This window comes from Triticum aestivum, chromosome 4B (assembly GCF_018294505.1).
Source record: "Triticum aestivum cultivar Chinese Spring chromosome 4B, IWGSC CS RefSeq v2.1, whole genome shotgun sequence".
NCBI lineage: Eukaryota > Viridiplantae > Streptophyta > Magnoliopsida > Poales > Poaceae > Triticum > Triticum aestivum.
This window is the reverse complement of record NC_057804.1, coordinates 617,424,262-617,448,936: the sequence shown is the minus strand read 5'-3', so window position 1 is coordinate 617,448,936 and position 24,675 is coordinate 617,424,262. Positions and strand designations below refer to the sequence as shown.

General features: G+C 48.7%; 1 protein-coding gene and 1 pseudogene across 1 annotated transcript; one reads left to right on the top strand and one right to left on the bottom strand.

Moving 5' to 3' along the window:
- Window positions 1-409: 409 nt before the first annotated feature.
- LOC123093618 (respiratory burst oxidase homolog protein B) lies at window positions 410-7,131 on the top strand. Its single transcript, XM_044515613.1, has 9 exons — window positions 410-1,247; window positions 1,360-1,516; window positions 1,658-1,706; window positions 2,110-2,223; window positions 2,362-3,180; window positions 3,290-3,501; window positions 3,619-3,804; window positions 5,006-5,514; window positions 6,723-7,131. Exons 1-9 carry the CDS (start codon window positions 650-652, stop codon window positions 6,830-6,832), a joined length of 2,754 nt encoding a protein of 917 aa, XP_044371548.1. The 5' UTR covers window positions 410-649; the 3' UTR covers window positions 6,833-7,131.
- A 351-nt stretch (window positions 7,132-7,482) lies between these two features.
- LOC123093619 (protein SRC2-like) lies at window positions 7,483-8,366 on the bottom strand (annotated as a pseudogene).
- Between the last annotated feature and the right edge of the window lie 16,309 nt (window positions 8,367-24,675).

Below are 24,675 nucleotides of genomic sequence, written 5' to 3'. Positions count from 1 at the left end.
GCAGATTCGTTTATTCCCGTGCGAATTTACTTTTAATGTATAACAGATTTTCAATAACTTATTATAGAGTATGAGCTTTGGCATCCAGTAGCGCCTGATGATTCCATCGTCATCGACGAGGTCAGGGGATCGGTCCTCACCCACAGTCACAGCAGATCATGTTAACTTTCTTGTCAACTCTGTTGACCGGGACTCGTGTGCGAATTGGGGAGCCGCCTGTTGACCGCTGCTTATTTCGGTCCAATCCCGCAGCACACCAACCCTGTCTGATCTTCTCCACGCGTACGCGCGCCACCAACCCCACCTCACGCCACTAATAAAACCAATTCCTCTGCATTGAAAGGAGGCAGCACTAATAAAAGCAGCAAGGAAGAGGTGGGGAAGGAGCGCGCAGCCCATTTTTCTCAAGAATCATCAACCAATCGAGAAAAGAAAAAGGAAAAAGACGACGGCGCGGCCCGGCCGCGCCGCACGACCAGTCGCATACAAATACTCCGTCCCTTCCATCCTCTGTCATCAGTCATCACCTCACCTCACCAGACCAGAGGCGTCCAACCCCTCATCGACGACCGTCTCCTCCTCCTATCCAATCAGTTCATCCACCGCGAAACCCACCGGCGGCGAGCCAGGACCGGCTGCCGGCGCGGCCATGCATAACCGGGCGGGCGGCGGCGGCGGGGCGGGGGAGATCGTGGAGGCGGGCGAGAGGATCGTGCCGCACAGCGGGCCCCTGGGCGCCAAGCGCTCCGCCATGCGCAAGAGCGCGCGCTTCGCCGAGTCCGTGTCCGCGCCGCTCACGGCGCCGCACGGGGCGCCGGCGCCGCAGCGGGCCAGAAACGACGACAACGACGACGACGACTACGTGGAGATCACCCTGGACGTGCGGGACGACTCGGTGGCGGTGCACAGCGTGAAGCCGGCGGCGGGCGGCGAGGACTCGGACGTGAAGCTGCTGGCGCAGACGCTGGAGAAGCGCTCCTCCTCCTACGGCCAGGGCGTGCTCCGGACCGCCTCCACGCGGATCAAGCAGGTCTCGCAGGAGCTGCGGCGCCTCGCCTCCGTCAACCGCCGCGGGGCCGGCCCCAGCCGGGTCGACAAGTCCAAGTCCGCTGCGGCCCACGCGCTCAAGGGGCTCAAGTTCATCAGCCGCACCGACGGCTCCGCCGGCTGGCCCGCCGTCGAGAAGCGCTTCGACGACCTCGCCGAGAACGGCCTCCTCCACCGCTCCAAGTTCGGCAAGTGCATCGGTAAGCACCGCGCCCACAGCTCAACTACTTCGTCTTGGTCTTGCATCAACCAAAATTATGTAAGCCTTCGTTCATGGTTGATTGATTAATTGTGTATCGAACAAATTTGCAGGGATGAAGGAGCTGGCGTTCGCCGGCGAGCTGTTCGACGCGCTGGCGAGGCGGCGGAACATCACCGGGGACAGCATCAGCAAGGCGGAGCTGCTCGAGTTCTGGGACCAGATCTCCGACACCAGCTTCGACAGCCGCCTGCAGACCTTCTTCGACATGTAAGCATTTATTACCAAATTTCACTGATTAATCTCCCGAGTACTCGTACTAGTACCATTCATTAATAAGAACCACTTGATTATTCCGACTAAATGAACCATCAATTCCCGAATTAACGCCTCTAATTAATCAACGAACAGGGTGGACAAGGACGCTGACGGCAGGATCACCGAGGAGGAGGTCAAAGAGGTTAGTAGTCAGATTCATTCCCACCACTCTTAATTTCACTGCTCCCTTCAGGTTCAGGTTCAGGTTCGGTCAAAGAGCTTCTAGCTGCAATGGCCGATATTTCGACGATCAGTGACTATACTTGAATAGTTCTTGCGACTTTCTCCTTTACTACCTGATTGCCATTGCACGTCGGTGTCAATGTCATCCACCACCACACGTTATGCTGACCTCGACGTGTCCTTGTCCGGCGAGTTCCCACTCCTCACCAAACCAACCAACGATCGCCAAATATTTCTTTCGTGATCTCGAACATATAATCCTGTGACGAGTTCATGGTCTAAGATCTTTAAGAAGTGCCTGAGCAAAATTCGACGACGATTGACCTTGTAACTTACGGCTGTTCTGGTAATCTGTTGTGCAGATCATCACGCTGAGCGCGGCCGCCAACAACCTGAAGAAGGTCTCGGAGCAGTCGGAGGAGTACGCCCGGCTCATCATGGAGGAGCTCGACCCCAACAACCTCGGCTACATCGAGGTAATTAAACATTGACAATGCCGTGCTTCTCTTGTTTAATGCCATGATTAATATCTGCAACATTGGTCACCTGCTCTGTTTTGCTGCCAATGGTGTTGCATGTTACTAATTATAATGTTGTCAATCAATTTGTTGCAGCTGTACAATCTGGAGATGCTGCTGCTGCAGGCGCCGAGCCAGTCGATGGGGATCGGGACGACCAACAGTCGCAACCTGAGCCAGATGCTGAGCCAGCACCTCCGGCCGACGGCGGAGCCCAACCCGCTCCGGCGGTGGTACCGCCGCGCTAGCTACTTCCTGGAGGACAACTGGCGCCGCTGCTGGGTGATCCTGCTGTGGCTCTCCATCTGTGTGGGCCTCTTCACCTGGAAGTTCATGCAGTACCGGGAGCGTGCCGTGTTCAAGGTGATGGGCTACTGCGTGTGCGTGGCCAAGGGCGGTGCCGAGACGCTCAAGTTCAACATGGCGCTCATCCTGCTCCCCGTGTGCCGCAACACCATCACGTGGTTCCGCAACCGCACCGCCGCGGGGCGGTTCGTGCCGTTCGACGACAACATCAACTTCCACAAGGTGATCGCCGCGGGGATCTCGGTCGGCGCCGGGCTGCACATCATCTCCCATTTGACGTGCGACTTCCCGCGCCTGCTGCGCGCCTCCGAGGAGGAGTATGAGCCCATGAAGCCGTTCTTCGGCGAGGACCAGCCGCCCAACTACTGGTGGTTCGTCAAGGGCACGGAGGGGTGGACGGGGCTGGTGATGCTGGTGCTCATGGCCATCGCCTTCACCCTCGCCATGCCGTGGTTCCGCCGTGGGAGACTCAGCCTCCCCAAGCCGCTCAACCGGCTCACCGGGTTCAACGCCTTCTGGTACTCGCACCACCTCTTCGTCATCGTCTACGCGCTGCTCATCGTCCACGGGCACTTCCTCTACCTCACCAAGAAGTGGCAAAAGAAGTCGGTACGTATCAATCAATCCATCCATCTTTAGGCCAGTCTCATCCGTGCTCCACCTTGAACTGTAAAGATGATAGCTGACACGTGTAAAAATGAACGTGATGTTGGTGCAGACGTGGATGTACCTGGCGGTGCCGATGGTGATGTACGCGTGCGAGCGGCTGACGCGGGCGCTGCGGTCGAGCGTGCGGCCGGTGAAGATACTCAAGGTGGCGGTGTACCCCGGCAACGTGCTGTCGCTGCACTTCTCCAAGCCGCAGGGGTTCCGGTACAAGAGCGGGCAGTACATCTTCGTCAACTGCGCCGCCGTCTCGCCGTTCCAATGGTAATTATCACTAACTCCAATCATTAGATTAGACCATCATCAAGCTTAATTGATTGGCCACCTGATGAAGGTACGAACATTTAATAATTAACAAAAATAATAATAATGGACGTGCAGGCACCCGTTCTCCATCACGTCGGCGCCGCAGGACGACTACGTGAGCGTGCACATCAGGACGCTGGGCGACTGGACACGGGAGCTCAAGAACGTCTTCTCCAAGGTCTGCCGGCCGCCGACGGAGGGCAAGAGCGGCCTGCTCCGGGCCGAGTACGACCGCGACGTCGGCGCCATGTCCAACCCGAGGTATGTGTGTACGGCCCCTTGTTTTTTCTGTTCCGTTGAAACGGCTTCCGGCTGGAATTTTTGTTCTATGTGCGGTGCGGTGTGGGTCGGTCCCTTGGCGTGGTCCAATCTGGCCGGCCTAGCGTGTGGACAGAACGGAAAGGGACGCGCATTGCTGGGTCGGGTCGGGTCGCAAGACCCAAACCGGTCTATGCCTCTCTGGTCAGTGGTCAGGCGGTAGGTGGTGGTGGATGACCACGAACGCTTCCACACACATGTGTCAAAGCATCACTCCGTCGGTGCTCCTCCGTACGGATTGTTCCAAGAAATATGTCAAAATATATGAAATTAAACTTCTGGAAGAAATCTGTACGCACTGCATTATACAACGGAGGGAGGAGTAATCTTTAGCACGCGACGATATTCGTTAGCCGCCTCCTCTGACTTTCTATTCTTCATTACCTTTTTCTAAATTTTTTTCGGTCAGAGGAACTCTGAACAGAGGAGGAAATTTTGCACTGACTAACCAAGGACCTGACTAACATGTACTCCCTCCGTTCCTAAATATAAGTCTTTGTAGAGATTCCACTATGAACTACATACGGATGTATATAGATGCATTTTAAGTGTGGTTCATTCATTTTGCTCGGTATGTAGTCCACCTAGTGGAATCTCTACAAAGACTTACATTTAGGAACGGAGGGAGTAATAATAAAACTATGGTACTTGTACTGTTTCTTAGTAGAACGTCAAACATCCACATACACTCGAGACCGGAGTCAGTTGTTTCACATGACAAAGTCTCTGCTAGGAGTTTTAGAATCTACAAGATCGATACAGGATCTTTGTCATTGTTGTGCATAGCAGCCATATTATGCCTGATTCAGTTTTGGTTAGGATAAGGCGCAACTGACGGGTGGGTGGAGAAGTGACTGGCAATGTCAACATTATCTTGGGGAAAGTGACTGGTAATGCCCTCCCGGTGGAAACACATCCACTTGTTTAGTGGAGGATCGCCCGCCATCGGTCGAGGATAGAATAAGAACAATCATGTGAAGGGAAAGAACATTCTCCCTTCCGGCTGTTAAATCATTGCTTAAACTAATTTTCCTGCTATCAATGTGTTTCCCCATGTGATTTGTGTCTTGATCATGTCAATCAGTCTTAATAAATTAAATTACTGCGACTTAATGTAATCTTACAAAATGTGATTGTGCTGCAGCTTCCCAAAGGTGCTGATCGACGGACCGTATGGCGCGCCGGCGCAGGACTACAAGCAGTACGACATTGTGCTGCTGGTGGGGCTGGGCATCGGGGCCACGCCCATGATCTCCATCATCAAGGACATCATCAACAACATGAAGCGGCTCGAAGGAGACGTTGAGTCCGGCAACCCCGGGGACGCGAGCACGTCGGCGTCCTTCCGGACCCGGCGCGCCTACTTCTACTGGGTGACACGGGAGCAAGGCTCCTTCGAGTGGTTCCGCGGCGTCATGGACGAGATAGCTGAGTCGGACAAGAAGAGTGTCATCGAGCTCCATAACTACTGCACCAGTGTCTACGAGGACGGGGACGCCCGGTCCGCGCTCATCGCCATGCTCCAGTCCCTCAACCATGCCAAGAACGGCGTCGACATCGTCTCCGGCACCCGTGTCAAAACCCACTTTGCGCGACCAAACTGGCGCAATGTCTACAAGCGTATCGCCCTCAACCACCGTGAACAGCGTGTCGGTAAGTACCAAACTCACTTTGTTTCACATGTGCATACTCAATTTGTTGGTAGCATAACTGGCATGCTCGGGAAGTTGCATATCATGGACACCGTGTTAAGTTTCATGCTTTCTCGGTAGTTTCTTGACACGTGCATGGTCAAAATTGGGTCGGAGAGACCGTGAAAGTCGATATCGATTTGGTTTAAGCTTGTACGACTTCTCCTCCCGTGGGTCGCTGTGAGAGAAACTTCCTGCCAGACTTGGTGCTAGACTGAACCTCAACTGTATAGCAATGGCCTAACTTTCTACAGCGAACCCGGGTTGACAAGGACATGCATGATCCTTGTCATGATCGGAGGTGTATGTGTTCAACTTGAACTGGCATGGATAGGGAGTAGCCAAGGTTGAACCAACCAATTACTGTTGCTTGCTGATAGCTACACCCAACAGTAAATGCTGAGCACATAAAACCATTCCATTGTAGAACCAAATTTGGGTAGTGGTATCCAAAATTGAGCAGCGGATAGGTATGCCACATGTTAGGTGCCAACCGATCATTGTTACTTGCTGATGGCTGCAACCACTAAAGAAATTTTGAGCAGTCTAAAGTCTGGATATACACATAAGATTCTTATGATCCATCGATGAGCTCATGCTCATCTACTCCCTGATGTACGGTAAATTCAAATTGTCCATAAAATTTTGCATGCTTGTAGCACTTGAGCATCTTCGATGTAAAAGAAAATCAGTTTTTTTTTTTAAATTACTGCTCATGTAGGGTGTAGACAAGCTTGGGCGCCAAAAGTCATCCTCAAATATTCTCCCTTACCTAACTTGGTCATATTAGGCAAGGCATGATCTTAACGCCAACCTTTACCGCTAGGATTTAACAGCAAACATAATAGGGTTAGTAAGAAGGCTATAGGAGTAGCCATATCGTTTTTGTGTGGAGGGTGAGGAGAAAGGAGAGGAGAGAAGAGAAATGGGTTGTAGATAGCCATTTGCAGCACCACTGCAGCAGAGTCTCGAGGAACTTCGTGAGAGAATGAGATGGGCTATTAGATTGACTATAGATGACATATCAATGTGATATAGCCAGCAGCCGGCTCTGTTATTTTTCTTTTCTTGCTCTAAGAATTACATGATCGATCAATCAACACTGTTATGCACACACATAACATTACTTTTCTGAATTGGAATTTACTCTATGATTCTTGGATATCACAGGAGTATTCTACTGCGGTGCACCGGTGCTAACAAAGGAGCTGCGTGACCTTGCGCAAGATTTCTCGAGAAAGACAAACACAAAATTCGAGTTCCACAAGGAGAATTTTTAACTTCTGTAGACAACCCAGCCACAAGAAGTTGCTCTTTTTGCGGAAAGTGTGTTAATTCAGTACATAGCAAGTTATTATACTTATGAGTAGAGCGACTAGATCAAAGGAGATATTGAATGTGTTGATTTAGTACATAGCAAGTCTTGTACTTATGAAAAGTAGAGGGACTAGATCAAAGTAGGTATTGGTTGATTATGACAAGTTTGATCAGATTTCGTCAGCTTTTGCCTAGAAGAATAATAAATACACTTAAGCAGTGTGGAAGTTGCATGCACAAAATTTGCAACTTTCTTAATCAACATCCATGATCAGTATACACTCTGACCAATGTTTTAATCAATCTCCGTGCCTAACTGATGTGCAGTGCGAATTGTGTGCTAATTGCTCTGCAAATCAGCGAGGGAATGTTGGAAGCAGGAATTCCTTGAGAGTTCCAACGAAATGCCTGTTTTGCTCTTCCAAATTAGAGGCAAACAGAGTTTTACTTTTTTTTTTGAAGTAATAAGGTTGAGAGTGTAAGGTTGAACCTCAAATGTGTTGGTGTCTTATAACTATGGACGAAGGGCGTAGAAATTTATGGCTACTTTCGCGTGGTTCCATCGGCTTAACTGCAATCCTTTCAAGTTGAAGTAATTAAGAAACAAAGAGACTTGCACATTATGATGATTTCACTTTGCTCACTCATTTTCGATTCACATTAGAGATTTACATGGACATCCTCCTTAATTATACGGCATCAGACTCCAAGTCACCGAGCATCATGCCATCATCCCGCCGGCCGCGCCACCGAGGAGCCCGAGGCCGAGGCCCATTCCAATCCCTCCCGCATGCCTTGCCGGTGCAGCCATAGTCGTTGCTGGCGCATACACATAGTACATCTTTGCCGGTGCTGGAGCAGTATTATACATGTACGGTGGTGGATACACTGCGTTTGGTGGGTATGAAAATGTGGCATGCGGTTGTGGGTATGCGGTGACGGGCACCATGGGTCTGGGCATTGCCACCCCAGAGTCCCCAGAGTATTTGACGTACTGCCCTTGTTTGTTCTCTGTAGCGCTTGCAGGAGCAGCTTTGATGCCGGTGAACTTGTAGCTGAAGTAGAGAACACCGTGGGCACGGCCAGACATGGGTCGCCGCACTTGGTAGCTCATGGTCTTTGGGTCATTAGTGTTATTTGTGCCTGCCAAAAGATCATTAAGGGGCACAAATACTTCACCAACGTCATGGTGGCCGAAGAAGAGCGCCTCCGAGCGTAGCGACACATGGAGGACGAGCCCGCGCGTATCAACACATGCAGGGATCGGCAAATGGAGCATGGCATTCCATGTGGGGTTTGGACCATTGGTGTGGTCGACTTGGGTGCCAATGCCATGGGTAGGCATGCGGGAATCACCACCGGAGATGGAGGCAATGGCGTAAATGTGCATGCGGGAGAAGAATGTGACCTTCTTGAGATCGCTCGCCGAGATCAACGTTAGCTCAAGGGTCTGGTATGACATGGCCGACGTCGCCGGGAACCGAGATGGTCGAGGGATGTAGGACTAGGAGGAGGAGGAGGAGGGACTTTTTTCTGAAAGTGGCCCCTCAACTTGGAACATTGGCGTGATATGACTACTTAAAGGGGAGTGGCTATGTGTGGAATTGTCATTGAAATCGAAGCTAAGAATAGATTAGATTGGAGGCTTGGGGCTCCTTTAGAAGTGTCTTTTTGTGTGGCGTTGCGTTGGTCTCGCACCTCAAAATGCCACGCTGTTGGGTTTGTTTCTTTGTTTTGGATGCATGACTAAATTAATGCAACCACTCTTACCCTGCATTAACTTGAAACCCACTTTAATCAACGTTAATGCAACATCCAGGAATGTAGTATCACTTTGAGAATGTATAGAGCAATTTTTGTTGCAACTACTTTCCCATACACCCCATGTTCATCTCTTAATTTTCCTTTTTATGGGTTCTATAAAATCGAAAATAAATTTTTGAGCCATGAAGGAAAGCTGCATGTGAATATAATAGAAGCGGAAGAAGAGCGAGAACAACAATTTGGTGCCGGGCTCATATGTTCTCGCTTGTGAACAATAAAATCGGTAAAAATAGCAAAATTATTAAAACAAAACTGATTTTTTTAGACACCCAAGATGCTCGCGAATGCAATGTGCATGCAAAATTTGGTGATGTTTGGAAATTCAGAAAGATCTGGGCAAAAATAACAAAATTTGGGCCTATGAAAAAGTTTTTAAAAATGTACTATTCGGAGCTGATTTTTGTGTGTGTAGGGCTCCTCGAATGTCATTTAACCCTAACATAAATTAAAAGCCTAGCACAGAACATGCTCACAAACCACTAAACAACGACCCTAATCAAAAAGGGGCTGGAGGCATTTAGCCCCAGCTCTATTCCAGATATGAGCATCATATTTTTTTTTGGTCTATCAAGTGAATAAAATGGACAGACTTTTCTTCAAACACTAGTAGAAAAAGGGCCATTCGTCCCGGTTCGTGAGGGCCATTTGTCCTGGTTCCCGAACCAGGACTAAAGGGTCGGTACTAAAGCCCTATACCTTTAGTCCCGGTTCGCCTAGGAACCGGGACAAATGGAGCTCCACGTGGCCGCTGCCGCTTGCCCAGGCAGGGGGGCCTTTTGTCCCGGTTGGTGCCACCAACCTGGACCAAAAGGCTTACATGCGTCAGCAGTTCAGGGGCTAGGTTTTTTGTTTTTTTCTGAAGGGGGGGGGGTAGGGGGTTTGGGTGGTTTTGTAGGGTTAATTTAGGGGTTTCATATATTATGTTAGCTAGCTAATAAAGAGAAGTGTCCTCTCTTATCTCTGTGCTTGGTCGATGGTACGTACTATACGTATAGAGAGGACTCGAGACGCGAGCTAGCTAGTAAGCAAATGAAGGAAACCATTAAGTACAAAAGATCGTCATGAACATATACACGGAGAGAAGTGATCGACCTCTCCTTCTCCGATAGATTGGTCGAACAACAAGTTCTCGTATATCTATCCGACGCTACTGGCTACTTATATATATAGAATATAAGATCTCTTACAAAATCCCCTAACATCTGAACTCAACTTCCACATGGTATTCTCCGTGTTTGTCGATGACGTGGTCAAGAAAGAATCCCGCCAATTCCTCTTGAATTGCTCGTATGCGATCTTGTGGTAGGAGTTCATCCCGCATCTGCCACATCTAATTTCAAGAAGGGGGTCAATACATATATATGAATGAAACTGAACACAAATGATGGTAATAAAATAAAATAGTGAATATTATTGCTTACGCACTTCATATTGTTGTTTAGAGTAGCCCCGTTCACAGGTGGTGTGGTGGATGAACTCGCAAATGTAGTATCCACAGAAATCATTCCTGGGTTCCTGCCACAACCACTTTACAAGAAATAGAGGTCAATCAAACTGATAAGCAAGCATGCTAAATGGTATTGATGAAACTAGCTAGAATCAATGGGAGATGCGCAGAACTAGCTAGTAGCTAGTACTTACTTTCGGATGGTTAAATCGCAGTTGCGCCGGCAGTCCCGGAGCTTCTGCGGTGAACTTTTTCCAAACCCTGCCAGACAAAGAAAACAATAACTTGATATCAGGAAATGAACAAAGTTGCCGATATGGTGCGATAATGATTGATCGATTGAACTTACTTCTCGAGCATTTTAGTCATGGTCACATACTCCTTCGGATTTTTTCGTTTGGAGTCTATGACAGTTACTAGTCCCTGCTCAAGCTTAATCTCTAGCAGAATAAAGTGGAAGCTGCGCACGCATGCATAACTCATCAATTACATTACTATAACCTCAAGTAATAAGGGAAACCGAATATGCACAAGACAGTAACACTCACTTGTATTCGTAAGGAAAGAGTATTGTAGCTTTGTTTTGATTTCGAAGTAACGATGCGGGCAAGTTGGGCTCGGTTTCTCTGCCAGAATGTTTAACACTCTATTCATTCATGAGATTTATGTTAATGAACCCAATATCACCTACTTGTCTTTTCTTCAATTGGGCGATCTTCAATCTGCATAATATAGTGAGGATAATTATATATACATGCAATGAAAGAGCTGAGCTATATATAGAGACTTAATTAATTACAGAGAAGTAGTACTTGTGATGATTGTTTTATCAAGGGCCTTTTGATTGAAAAACTGGAAGAACTCCTCATATGGAACTAACAACAAATCAATTCCAATGAGGTCGTGCTCCTCTTTAACTCTCAGCGACAAAGTATTGTTCCCAGAGTTCTTGCAGATGTTCATGTATCATTCATGGAATCTTTGCATCATCGTTGTTAGGGAAGTACCAGGTTTGACGAGAGGCTTCCCGTGCTCGAATCTTAATGTGTCCACCTCCATTGCTTCAAAAAAAATTGCATCCTCGTCGGTCATGTAATCTCTAGGATTGGTACCGGGCAGCAACCCCGAAAGATTAGCGACGATATCACTAGACACATTGAGCGGGGGGCACGATTGCTTCGCTTGTTCGCCATGCTGGGGATTTTTTCCCTTTTCTTTGTTCTGCTAGCCTTTGATCCCTGCAAGTACTTCCCGACCGCTCCGCTTCCTTATATGTCCTTTCAATGATGCGGTCATAGTTGGATTGCGGCAGAGGCGGTGATGGTCGCTGCAGGGCATCCAATGTGTGCTTTGCTTTCACCGGATCTATCTTCTCCTCCGGAGGTGGATGTTTCTTAGCTTTTACCGATTCAAAGAAGTCCCTCACTTGGCCTTCACAGATCTTCTGGTTTTCCTCATCTCTCCTCTCGTATGGTAGGCTTGAGAGACGATGGACTGAATCAGTATTGCCTCCCGCCTCTGGTTGTACTGCTAGACGCCGGAGCTGTCGGAGGGGCTGCATATGTCTTCTTTCGTTGCTGAAGAGGCGGAGCAGCCGGAGGCGGACTGCTACAACGTGCCGGAGCAGCTAGAGCGGTGGTGTCTGTGTTTCCCCTTCGCTTACGAGGCTACGAAGGAGGAGGCGGGCTGCTCGGACGCGCCGGAGCAGGCGGAGTACTGCCACCCTCACGCGCCGGAGCAGGAGGCGGAGTGTCCTGATTACTCGCCAGAGGAGGAGGAGGAGGCGGAGGAGGCGGAACGCCCAGCTGACTAGCAGGAGCCGTGAAGTTCAGAAGCTTGATGTGCTCCTTCCGCCATAGACACGGAGTATGCATAGCAAGACCCAGCTGAGTCTCCCCATCACCTGTAGGGTGGTCAAGTTGGAGCTCCTTAAATCCTTCCGTTATTTCGTCTACCATCACAACAGCATAGCCTTGTGGAATCGGACGACAGTGAAAAGTTGCTCCAGGTGAAGGAGGGAACACAAAGCCGACAGCCGCCTTGACTTTGAGCTGAAGCCATTGCGTCATAAGGTGGCACTGGTGTGAATTCATGATAAAATCCACGGGGTAGCTAGGACCCGTCAAGTCAGGTTGTTGAACGAGCTCGGTGGAAGCCACGCTGCTTCTCTGCTGAGATGGTGGGGTAGCTTCTGGGGTAGCTTCTTGGGCAGGATCTCGCAGCTGCTGGTTCTCAACATCTTGTCGTTCCTCTAACTTTTGTACCCTTGCCTTAAGCTCCTGCAGTTCACTCTGCTCCACTTTCCTCCTCCTCTCTTGGGTTTTGTAACCGCCTGCGTCAAGAAACCCGACCTTCCACACAACGGAGCCTGGCGTGCCTCGTGTTCGTCTAGGGTGCTCGGGATTCTCGAGGACCCTTGTGAGCTCGTCGTTCTCTCTGTCGGGAACGAACTTCCCTTCCCGCACTTCATTGATTTCTTTCCGAAGCTTCGTCATGGGTGTTGCAAGTTGCTCGTCCGTCTAGCAGCACTTCCCTGTTTCAGGGTCCAATGTTCCACCAGCCCCGAAGAACCAAGTCCTACAATGGTCTGGCCAGTGCAATGTCTCTGGTTTGACCCTTTTAGCAATCAGGTCCTGCTCAGCCTTGTCCCACAACGGTCGGGCTTTGAGGTAGCCACCTGACCCCGTGCGATGGTGATGCTTCTTCTTTGCAGCATTTATCTTGTTAATCACTGACATCTTCTGACTCCTCTCCGATGTCTTGTTGGCCACAAATGTGGGCCAGTGATCTCTTATCTTCTCAAATCGTCCGGTGAATTCTGAGTCTTGTCTTGGTCGACATACGTTGCTTTCAACTCATTCTTCCACCTCCTGAATAGATTTGCCATCTTCTTGAGAGCACAGGACTTGATCAATGGCTCTATAACTAGATTCTCCGGATCCTCCTCTTTCGGTAGGGTGAAATTTACCTTCAGCACTTTCCAAAGATCATCTTTCTGTCTATCTTCGACAAAAGAAAATTGAAGCTCTTCCTTCTTAGGCTGATTCCATAGCTCGATGCTGATCGGGATCATGTCCCTAACAAGAACCCCGCACTGAGCAGAAAATGCTTCCTTGGTCCGCAGGGGTTTAATCGGTATGCCATCGCGCGTGATTTCTGTGATCGTGAACATTTCATCCGGGCGCAACTTTTTCTTCGGGCCTCATTTCTTTACTGAAGTATTGCTTGATCCAGAGGGCTATATAAAAGAAGAAAGAAGAGTTAATATATATACCAAAATAATTAATGCATCAATTAGCTAGTCAACACAGGCTTAATTCATATATATACCTGGCCGGACTCTGTTCGGTCACCGGAGCCGTCATCACGGTCTCCTTCTTGCACCGGCATTCAGTCACCGGAGCCATCATAATCTTGTCCTTCCTCCTCTGTTATTCGATAACCGTAGTGATGCGGAGCATCCCACACTCATCCCCATGTACACTCCGACTACTCTCCAAGCCCCAAGGATACATAAGATGAGACCTCGACTATGCGCCACTGGACACAAGGTGAACCCGTTCCTAAATGCTTCCTCTTTCCATTCGTGTGAGACATGGCTGCTACTTCAAGCATGAACCTTGTGCATACTCAGGTACACCCGAGGAGACCATGGAGAATCAAAGGACCAAGGCCAAGCAGGGAAGAGAAGAAGGAAGAAGAGTCTACTGCTACAGCAGCCGGACATCCGGCCATGTCCCGGACATCCGGCCATGTCCCGGACATCCGGCCCAGCCCGGACATCCGACCCTTCCACCGGAAATCCGGCCTCCATCACAGAGTGCATCTGGGGACGACCCCGACAGCCCGGACATCCGGCTCTTCCCGAACCGCCGGACATCCGGACCCCACCTATCCAGAGAGCTCCGAGACTGGCCACTCCAGCCCGGACATCCGACCCGCTAGCCCGGACATCTGGCACCTCGCGAAGGCCCGGACATCCGGCCTCCCTTGCCTGCGTGCAGCACATCTGGGCCAAGGCCCATGTACCCCTTCGCCCCTTAGACTATATATACTCTCCTCCACCTACGTTTTAGGGTTAGTGTTGATTTAGCTCATTTGTGAGATAGAGCCTCACTCATCCATCGGATCTCCTCCTCGTGAGAGACCGCGGCCTCCTCGGAGAAGATCCACTTGGATTCAAGACCCCTTTACGGGAAGATCCCCTCGTGGATTCAAGACCTCCTCTCGGAGAAGAACGGTTACTCTTGTATTTTCCCTTTGTTGATTTTGGATCATGTGTTACCTTATGCTTTCGGTGATCTAGCACTCGTGTGATTGATTCCTTGTCGGTTGAGTGTTTCTCTCGTTTCCCCCCGTGATTCCCTTTGTTATCTTCCGCTCATTCTTCATGTCTCCTCGTATGATCCACTCCAAATGTGAAAGATCAGCCCCTAGGGTTCCGCCCTACATCATCTTGGTATCAGAGCCAGGTTGATCACGTTTTTGGAGCCCCTACCCCGTGTTTTCTAGCTTGATTTTGTTGATTTCGTCTTAAATCCGAAAATCCCTATCAAAAATAGCCCCCCAATTTTTTTTGTGATTTGTTGGTTTGATGATGTTTTGTCGATTTTGATTCATGGATTTGCTTGGTTTCAAGTGGATCTAGCATTTCCTCAAGTTTCACCATCTTCCATCCACGAAATCTCCGCAATTTTGCCCCCGAAATCATCAATTTCCACCCCCAAAATCGAGTTCCTCGAGTTCATCCTCGGATTGGGAGCCCGGACATCCGGCCCGACCAGCGGACATCCGGCCTGCCCGGACATCTGGCCATTAGCCCGGACATCCGGCCCCTGGAGCGCATTTTCGCGCAAGTTTCTGGACACCAGGTCCCAGACATCCGGCCAAACCCCCGAATGTCCGCCCGCTGTCATTTCAGCCTCCCGTGTTTCACCGTTTTGCCCATAACTAATTCATCCGAACTCCGATTTTGACGTTCTTTAGCTCGTATTGAAGCTCTTGACATCCCCCTTCCCACAAAAATACCACCAACATCATTTGACTCCATCGAAGTTTTGAAAATTTGGCAAGTTTGCCTAGGCTTTCCACCATATCATCCGCATAGCCACCACCGACTTCCAAAACCTAACCCAATTTGTTCCCTATAGCATTAGTGGTTGCTTGAGTAGTGATTTGAGTCTCCTAAGGTGTTTCGGCTACTTAGGGACAGTTGCTTCTTCATCAACCACCACCACCATTTCCACATAACCTTGCCCACCATACATTTCGCAACTTAACCCAATTTTGTTTGAGTTGTTGCTTGTGTCTCCTAAGGTGTTTTGGCTACTTAGGGACGACAACTTCAACTCCGACACGTGTATAGCCAATCATTCCACTTCTACATTGCCAAGTGCAAACCACCACCACTTTCCGCTACCACCATTTTGACATTTGACGTTTGAGATTTTGAGTTCGCAGTTTTTCCGTTTCCTAAGGTGTTTCGGCTACTTAGGGACGAGTCTCCATCATCTTGGTTTCTACATCAAGAACACCGCTACTCATCATCACCGGACGGTAACCTCCATATCATCTTGGTATCGTGGTATCCCTCCATTGTATATTCCCCTTGCCATTGCATTGTTAACCCCTAGCCCGTTTTGCGTTACTTGTCTATCGAGACTAGACATTTGAGTATTGCTGGCAACGTGACTTGTGCACATTAGTGATCATACTTCCCATATCATACATACCATATCATCGTGGTGCATATATTGGTATCATATCTCGTGTCACAAGTTTGTTCCCGCATATACACAATTGCTATCTTGGTTTGTGCATTGTGCAAAATTGGCCATACAAAAAAAGAAATAAAGCTTTTAAGCAAAAGAGAAAGAGCAAAAGAGCTTGTAAGCAAGTGCCATAGCATCATACCACATTGCATATAAGATTGTCATATCCGATCATCTTGGATCATCTTGAGAGAACACCGGGAACCATACATATATAGCATACTTGGGATAGAAAGTATATCCATTTTGCATCTTATAGGTTGTGCACAAGTGCCGTATCCGCCTATTGAGCAATCATGTTAGCGTCTCTCTTGAGTTGTGCAACACGAGCGTTTTCCGTGGATTCCACATTTTGTGCTCATTCCTTGGTTGCACGGCCCCATTTATCTATCCGTGTGTGTGTTTCCATGTGCCATTCTTTGCTATTGGTCCATTTGTTTCACTTGCGAATTTGTGAATCTCTTTCAACATTATTGACTCTTGCTAACATTTTGCATTAAATTTTTGTGCCACTATCCTCACCGAGCTCCTCCATAAGCTTTACTTGTATAGGTGTGAGAACCGACAAGGATTGGTACCAATAGTGCTATTTCATTGTCCGCATTTGAGTGAACTTGATTCATTGTCAACATCGGTCAAGGTACATTGGTATAAGTTCTTCTCTTTCTCCCACTCATATTTGCTCGAGTCTTGTGATGGATAGGCAAGGCATTTCCTCTCCGATCCTCGACAACAACGACGGAGTGAACAACTACATCACCAAAGCGTCTATCTTCGATCTACAATGACAAATGCAAGGCGCACAATCAAGATTGCGAGAGCGCATCAAGAACATCTCCATCGACATTCGTCACTCCAAAGCACGGAGAAGGGACTACATCGACAAGAAGCTTGCCGCACATAAAGAGGAGCAAGATGCAAGGATGGAGGAGATTCGGACCTTGCTCAAGTCTACTTCCCCTTCATCATCTTCAAGGCGACGACATTCAAGCCACAAGTCTTCGGAGCATGAAAAAGATGCAAGCGCAAGTCCTCCAAGTCCACATCTACATGGCGACCACCATCATGTTCGTGATCAACATCATCATGAAGGGCAAGTCACCTCCAAGCATTATGTGCACGACGACAATGAACGACATCTTCTACGAGCTCAAGCACGACAACGACATCATCATCATGAAGATGCTCCACAAGCGCAAATGCACAAGTCCCAACAAGCCCTACTTCACGCCAAGTCCAAGCTTCATAAGCACAAAAGGAGACCGCGAGACGACCACCACCAAGACGGCGCTATGGCTACAACAACCACTTTGGCATCTTCGCCAAGTGCTATCAAGGCATCTTCGCCTTTGGACGTATGGCATTTTCGCCTACTCCCCACGTGTACGCCTACATCGACTTCATCAAGTCCAAGGCGACCACCTACAAGTGAGGGCCATCTTCGGAAGCCCCTCAAGGAAGATGACCGAGCATGGGAAACTCCCTTCAGTCATGGAGACGAGCTACGAGGTGCCACATCATATGGACCTCCCACACCAAGACGGTGACAAGACGGTCGAGCACGGGCCATCCCCTTCGACCACGGCGATGAGTGCAAACCTCTTCAACAACATGAAGACGGCACCCATAGTGGACTCATACTCCAAGTCAAGCTACGTGACCGCGCATGGAGACATTTGCACCTACATCTCTCTGACACCCACATATGTCGAGATGCCCCAAGTGCCATGTGAGGAGAGCCACTACCACATGAGTGACATGAGTGACTCCACCATATGTGACATTGAGAGCATTTCCTATGAGAGGATGAGTGTGACCACCAATAGCCCCACACATGAGAGCATGCCACACATCCTATGTGAGGTTGAGCGCCATTTTAGTGACTCACACCAACCATATGAGTGAGAGCATCCTTGAGGGAGTGAGTAAGCCACAACACTTAGAGAGTGAGGTAGTTGACACGGCATGTGAGGCCACTATGATTTCTAACGACTTAACCTCTACTCCTAGTGTGTTTTCTTCTTTGGTGCCAGGTCTCCTACATGACGACATGCCTATCCTTGACGAGTCTATACCTCCAATGAAGACGACGATGGCCATGGTGGACAATGTTGCACCCCCCACATGGTTCCATCAAGATGAAGATGACAACAAGTGGATCTTGGACACCTCACCTACAACACATCAGCGACACTCCAAAGGTAACATAGGTGATGGTGCTTCTCTTGTCCCACTAGTGGACTCTCTTAACAATGATTGCTTGCATGATGTTGATCCACCTATTCCCATGCTTCATGCTAGTGCGACTTCTTCATGTCATGACTTACCTATTTATGATGAATATGACGATGAGCATGTTGAGTTGCCTAGTTGTGATGCTATGCTTCATAGGATATCATGTGAAAATTCTTTTGGTCACATCATGTTCGACAAACCATTGAACTTGTCATATGCTATGAGTGAGATCTCCCATATTGCATCATTTCAATCTCAACATAGTAACTATGCATGCCCCATTAAAATAAATCCTATTTGCACTTATGGCATAGATGACGAGATGATGGTCATTGCCTTTTGTTTTCTATGTGATGATATTGCCATGCTTCCTTTACATGATTTGCGCAATTTATCTACTATATCATGCCATGATCACATTGTTCCAAATATGCATTGTTTTGGATGTTGTTAATATTCTCCATGTGATGTTTCTACTCATGCTCATGAGGAGACCCCCATAGTTTCCTCATACATATTAGGAGATCTTTATGCATTTCATACTTCGCATGATTCCCATAATTGCGTGCACCATATGCATTCCATGAATAAAAATGCTCTAGTTATTGCTCGTGATGCATTACACAATTTGAGTCTCCATTATGACATGCATAACAACAAACCTATCATGATGGATGACATGTTTCTATATCACGCATCTCATTTATTTGAGCATTGGATATTTTGTGCTAACTGACACATGCATGTGCGCATCATGATGGATGATGTGTACATATACCACGCACACACAATTTTCTCTTTGGCTTTGTTTTGTATAGGTACTCACACATACTCGTCAACCTCTCAATCCCAAGAGTTGATGAAACGAGCTCTTAAGAGCAACGACGACGTGGGATCCCGTGGACTATCCTTACCACCATCCCCTTCACGCAACGACTCCGCGCATCTCTTTTACTTGTCTCTCACACGGCTATGGGCTATTTACCATTTGTCCCTCTATGCCCATACTATCGTGTTCACTTTGCATGTTATGCCTCTTTACATGATTTTGCCATGCAATTGTGACCCTTGCTTGCATCTACCCATGATTCACAATTATGATACTCCTATGTGTATTTGCATGCTTGGTGGAGATCCTTGTTGCTATTGACATGTTTATCATGTGCCCCATGCCATTGATGCTTATTGTGTTGGGAGAGTCATGATGACCCATTGCTATTTACATATGGCTTCTCACCAATACATTGATGATATTTTTCTCATATCTTGCTTTCATGCTTGTGATATATCATGTGTGTTATTCATGCCCACTATTCGCACACATGACATGCTTGCCATGATTCCTTCTAGTATGTTGCATCTTTGCACTACTAGCTTGCTTGACTTGATCGCTATGATTGCTTGCTATGTTGCATCACCCATGTTCCACTATTACTTGCTTTCTTTGGTTGATGACATATATGTTGATGCCTCTCACATGATATATCTTTTTCATTGTCACTTGCCTCCATTGGTTGCCTCTCTCATATCCACTTGTATTGAGTGCCAACTTGCTATGCTTATTGATGTTGGAGACTTTGACACTTTACTTATGATGCATGCTTGTTTGATTGAGCCTATTGTATTTGGTTGTTCTCACATCATATGCCTCCATACTATGAATGCTCCCTTGTACTTTCTTATGATGAGCATGATGCATACACTTGTTGGGTATCTTACCACACGAATGATAGGTTTTGCAATTCCGCTAACCTCATTTGTTTTTCTAAGTGCTTGCCATGTTCTTTCATTTTGAAGGATTCACAAGGCGGTACCATGACGCAACTTGGTCATGTGAAGGCATACACGATGTGCGACACCAACATTTTCGACATTCTCATAAAGGTGAACTCCTTCTCTTTGAGCCATACTCAAATATGCATATTGGATGGGTCACTCTTTCATTGTTGTTTCCTTCTTCTTGTCCACATGAAACATCTCTCGGACGGAGGAGCGACATTGGAGATTGACTCTATGGACCTTCACATTGAGGAGCGCTCGCACTTATTGGATGCACATTCCAAACTCAACTCATGCCACGACATCGAGCATTGGTACACCAACACCTCCATATTTGTTGATTGTGCTCATACATGTCATGCTCGATGGACATATCATACTTACCACAAGTTTGCACCCCATGCATGGATTGACTCACATTATGATTGCCTTGTTGCATCTTGTATTCCCATGTCATCCATGATATTGGAGCTTGTTCACTTCCTTAGAAATTTTGTTGTGATCTTCCTTGATGGCATATTCATACATAATGATCATATTGTCAACCATCAATTGCATGATAATATCCACATGTTGAGCATCCATTGCCATGTTCATGCATCTGATAAACCATCCCATTATGACATCATTTTGCATCGTGGTTGCATTGCTCATATTCATAACACATTTGTGTGCACAATGATTGCATTTGCTCCCATGAATGCTTTGCATATCATTCTAGATCATCTTGATAAGCATAATGTGTCTTGCCAGACACTATCTTGCTGCACGGACTCATTCTTACATGATGGACACTTTGTGTGCGCTAACCATTGTATTTCCGAGTGTTGTTTGTGTTTGCTCCTATTGCATGTATACCACTCCGGCGACACCTTGGACTACTTGGATTGCGCCATGTCTTCAACTTCGTCCAACTACAAGTCCGTCCATGACAACCGTTTCCATGGTGATGAGGATCACGATCCGAGGTCGGATCTTTCCCAAGGGGGGGAGATGATGCGGAGCATCCCACGCTCATCCCCATATACACTCCGACTACTCTCCAAGCCCCAAGGATACATAAGATGAGACCTCGACTATGCGCTATTGGACACAACGTGAACCCGTTCCTAAATGCTTCCTCTTCCATTTGTGTGAGACATGGCTGCTACTTCAAGCACGGACCTTGTGCATACTCAGGTACACCCGAGGAGACCATGGAGAATCAAAGGACCAAGGCCAAGCAGGGAAGATAAGAAGGAAGAAGAGTCTACTACTACAGCAGCCAGACATCCGGCCATGTCCCGGACATCCGGCCTAACCCGGATATCCGGCCCTTCCACCGGAAATCCGGCCTCCATCACAGAATGCATCTGGGGACGACCCCGATAGCACGGACATCCGGCCCCGCGCCCCGGACATCCGGCTCTTCCCGAGCCGTCGGACATACGAACCCCGCCTATCTAGAGAGATCCAAGACCGGCCACTCCAGCCCGGACATCCGGCCCGCTAGCCCGGACATTCGGCCCAATGCACGAACATCCGGCCTCCCCTGCCTGCGTGCAGCACATCTGGGCCAAAGCCCATGTACCCCTTCGCCCCTTAGATATATATACTCCCCTCCACCTATGTTTTAGGGTTAGCGTTGATTTAGCTCATTTGTGAGATAGAGCCTCGCTCATCCATCGGATCTCCTCCTCGTGAGAGATCGCGGCCTCCTCGGAGAAGATCCACTTGGATTCAAGACCCCTTTACGAGAAGATCCCCTCGTGGATTCAAGACCTCCTCTCGGAGAAGAACGGTTACTCTTGTATCTTCCCTTTGTTAATTTTGGATCATGGGTTACCTTATGCTTTCGGTGATCTAGCACTCGTGTGATTGATTCCTTGTCGGTTGAGTGTTTCTCTTGTTTCCCCCCGTAATTCCCTTTGTTACCTTCCGCTCGTTATTCATGTCTCCCCGTAGGATCCACTCCAAACGTGAAAGATCGGCCCCTAGGGTTCCGCCCTACATCACGTAGCCTGCTTCACCCTCTCCTTCCAGACCATCGGTTTCGTTGAGATACGACATGACATCACCTCCTACTGTGATTATGTCCCCCAACACCTGTTCTGCTTCCTTGTCTCGGCCGTGATCCATAGTTTCTGCAAATATTACAACATGGAAATTATTATACAAACATGTCCGATGGATATATTAGTGGCAAACATAGACCAGATAGCTAATCACAACAAGGATTATATTAATTAGTGGCCTGGATGCTTCTCTAGGGTTTGGGGTGGCCTCGGCAACGCTTCAACGGTTCGGGGTGGCCTCGACGATAATGCTCTTTTAACTTTGTAAATTTGGGTGGCCTCGATAGTGCTTCTAGGGTTTGGGGTGGCCTCGACGACAACACTCTTTTAAGTTGGTAAATTTGGGTGGCCTCGACAGCGCTTCTAGGGTTTGGGCCGGACCGCCTCTCTCATGATTGCCCGACGTTTGTCTAGTGTTAAAGGATTCAACAAAACCATGTCTTCATAATTAGGCAAAAGTAACAGGCGCATGATGGTACGAAGCTCTCCAAAGTTATTTTGGAATGAAATCCCAGATAGGATAATTCGCTTTTTGGTACAAAGTACAGCAAGAGCCTTCCGAATATCGCTATTTGGAAGGCCTTTGCTGAAATTTGTACCAAAAGGCGGATTATCCTATCCGGGACTCCGTTCTAGAATAACTTTTAAGAACTTCGTACCATCATGCCCCGGTTACTTCCGGCTAATGATGAAGCCATGGATTTCTTCAATACTTTGACACTAGGCAACCTCTCGACCCCGATAAAAAATAAGAATAGGAAGAAGAAGAAAAAAAGAGGAGAAGAAGAAAGGAATAGAGGTGAAGAAAAAAAAGAAATTACTCTATTTTTTTCTTCTTCTCTTCTATTCCTGTCTTCTTCTCCTCTTTTTTTCTCTTCTTATTTATTTCTCCTCTTCTTCCTCTCCTCTTCTTCTCCTTTCTTCTTCTCCTTCTTCCTCTTCTTATTTTCCTTTTTCACTCCTTCCTTTTCTTTTCTTCCTTCTTTCTTCTTCCTATTTTCTTCCTAAAATCGATATTTACTAATTAACAACCTAAATAAAAAAATTAATACATATATGAGAAAAAACATCATATGAAAAAAAACATCATATGCACAAAAAACATCATATGAACATCATATGAAAAAAACAACATAACAACATCATCACATATATGCATGAAAAAAAACATATCAACATCGCCGAACCGTGGGGCGGCGCGGCGACGGCGTCGGGGCAGCGGTGGTGCGGGGCGGTGATGGAGTCGGGGCGATGCGGGGCGGCGCGGGGAGGTGACGGCGACGGTGTCGGGGCAGCGGTGGGTATATCGACCCCTACCCCTCGACCCCCCTCATGTCAAAGTTATCTGGGAGGGGGTATATCGACCCCCACCCTCCTCATGTCGAAGTTATCGGCGAGGGGGTATGTTGACCCCCACCCCGCCCTCATGTCGAAGTTATCGGGGACGGGGTATATCGACCCCCACCCCCCTCATGTCGAAGTTATCGGGGAGGGGGTATATCGACCCCCACCCCCATTGCATATATATCCACATACATATAAATCTAATAAAAAAATTAATCTAACAAATTAATCTAACAAAAACATGGCACGCATCCCAATTGGATCGATGGCGTCCGCGTCTACGTCTCGCACGTCCCGCTCGCCGGACGAGCGATGGCGCGTCCTATACGCGGCCGATCTGCAGATGCACACGCTCACGTTCCACGACGGCGAGTTGATTCTTCGCCGGGATGCGCTTCGCCTCGTGCTGATCGACGAGCGCGGGGTTACGATCGATGCGAGGTTTCTCCGCGATGGGGAACATATCGACATTGGTGACGTCATTTCCTTGCCCTGTTATTTTGCGAGAATCAGGGAGCGATTGCCGGCGACGTGGTCGTCTCCTATGGGCGAGGTACACGGGACGGATCATGGCGCGGCATGCGGGAGACGGACAGGCAACCAGGTTTGTACTCCGACCCGTGTCGAGGGGACCCAGAACCCCACCCACCGCCCGTCAATGGCGGATGGGAGACACGTGGAGGTAGATCGCCGTGGGGGACCCGCTCCCGACCCGGAAGCGGAACCATATGGAGCCGGGGGGGCGGAGAGGGAAGCATTATTCTCCCCACCTACCACAAGCGCACGAGACGCGCACCTCGCCTCCCTCTTTGGGCATCTGTGGGAGCGAGCTAGGGTTTGTCCTCCCAATCATCCCCCACGCGAATCCTTCGGGTGGTGGCGCGGCAAGGCAGGAGGAGACGACCGCTCCTTCGCCCAGGTGGCTGCGGCGGAGCGGGCCGGTGGTGTTCGGCGAGAGGCGATGGGGGAGCGCGGCGGGGGGCGATTCGGAGGGTGGCGGGACAATATGGCGCGGGGCGGATTCGGCGGGGGGCGCAAGGCTCCGCTGCCAAATCAGCCCCGCCATATGGTCTGGCAGCGCCCAGATCCACCACCACCGGCGACCGGGAGCTCGAGATCTGACGGTGGCGAGGCCGGAGACAGATGGGAAGCTGCCGCGCGGGCCATGAGTGGCGCGGCCAAGGAGAAGTCGACAGGGGCTAAGGAGCCATCTCCGCAACCCCCGCCTCCACTTCCACCGGCTGGACAAGCTGCAACCAAAATTATCAATGAGATCTGCGTCAACTGCTCCCTCCCAGGTCACTTTGCTCCTCGCTGCCCTACTATTCGTTGTGAGAAGTGCAACAAGCTAG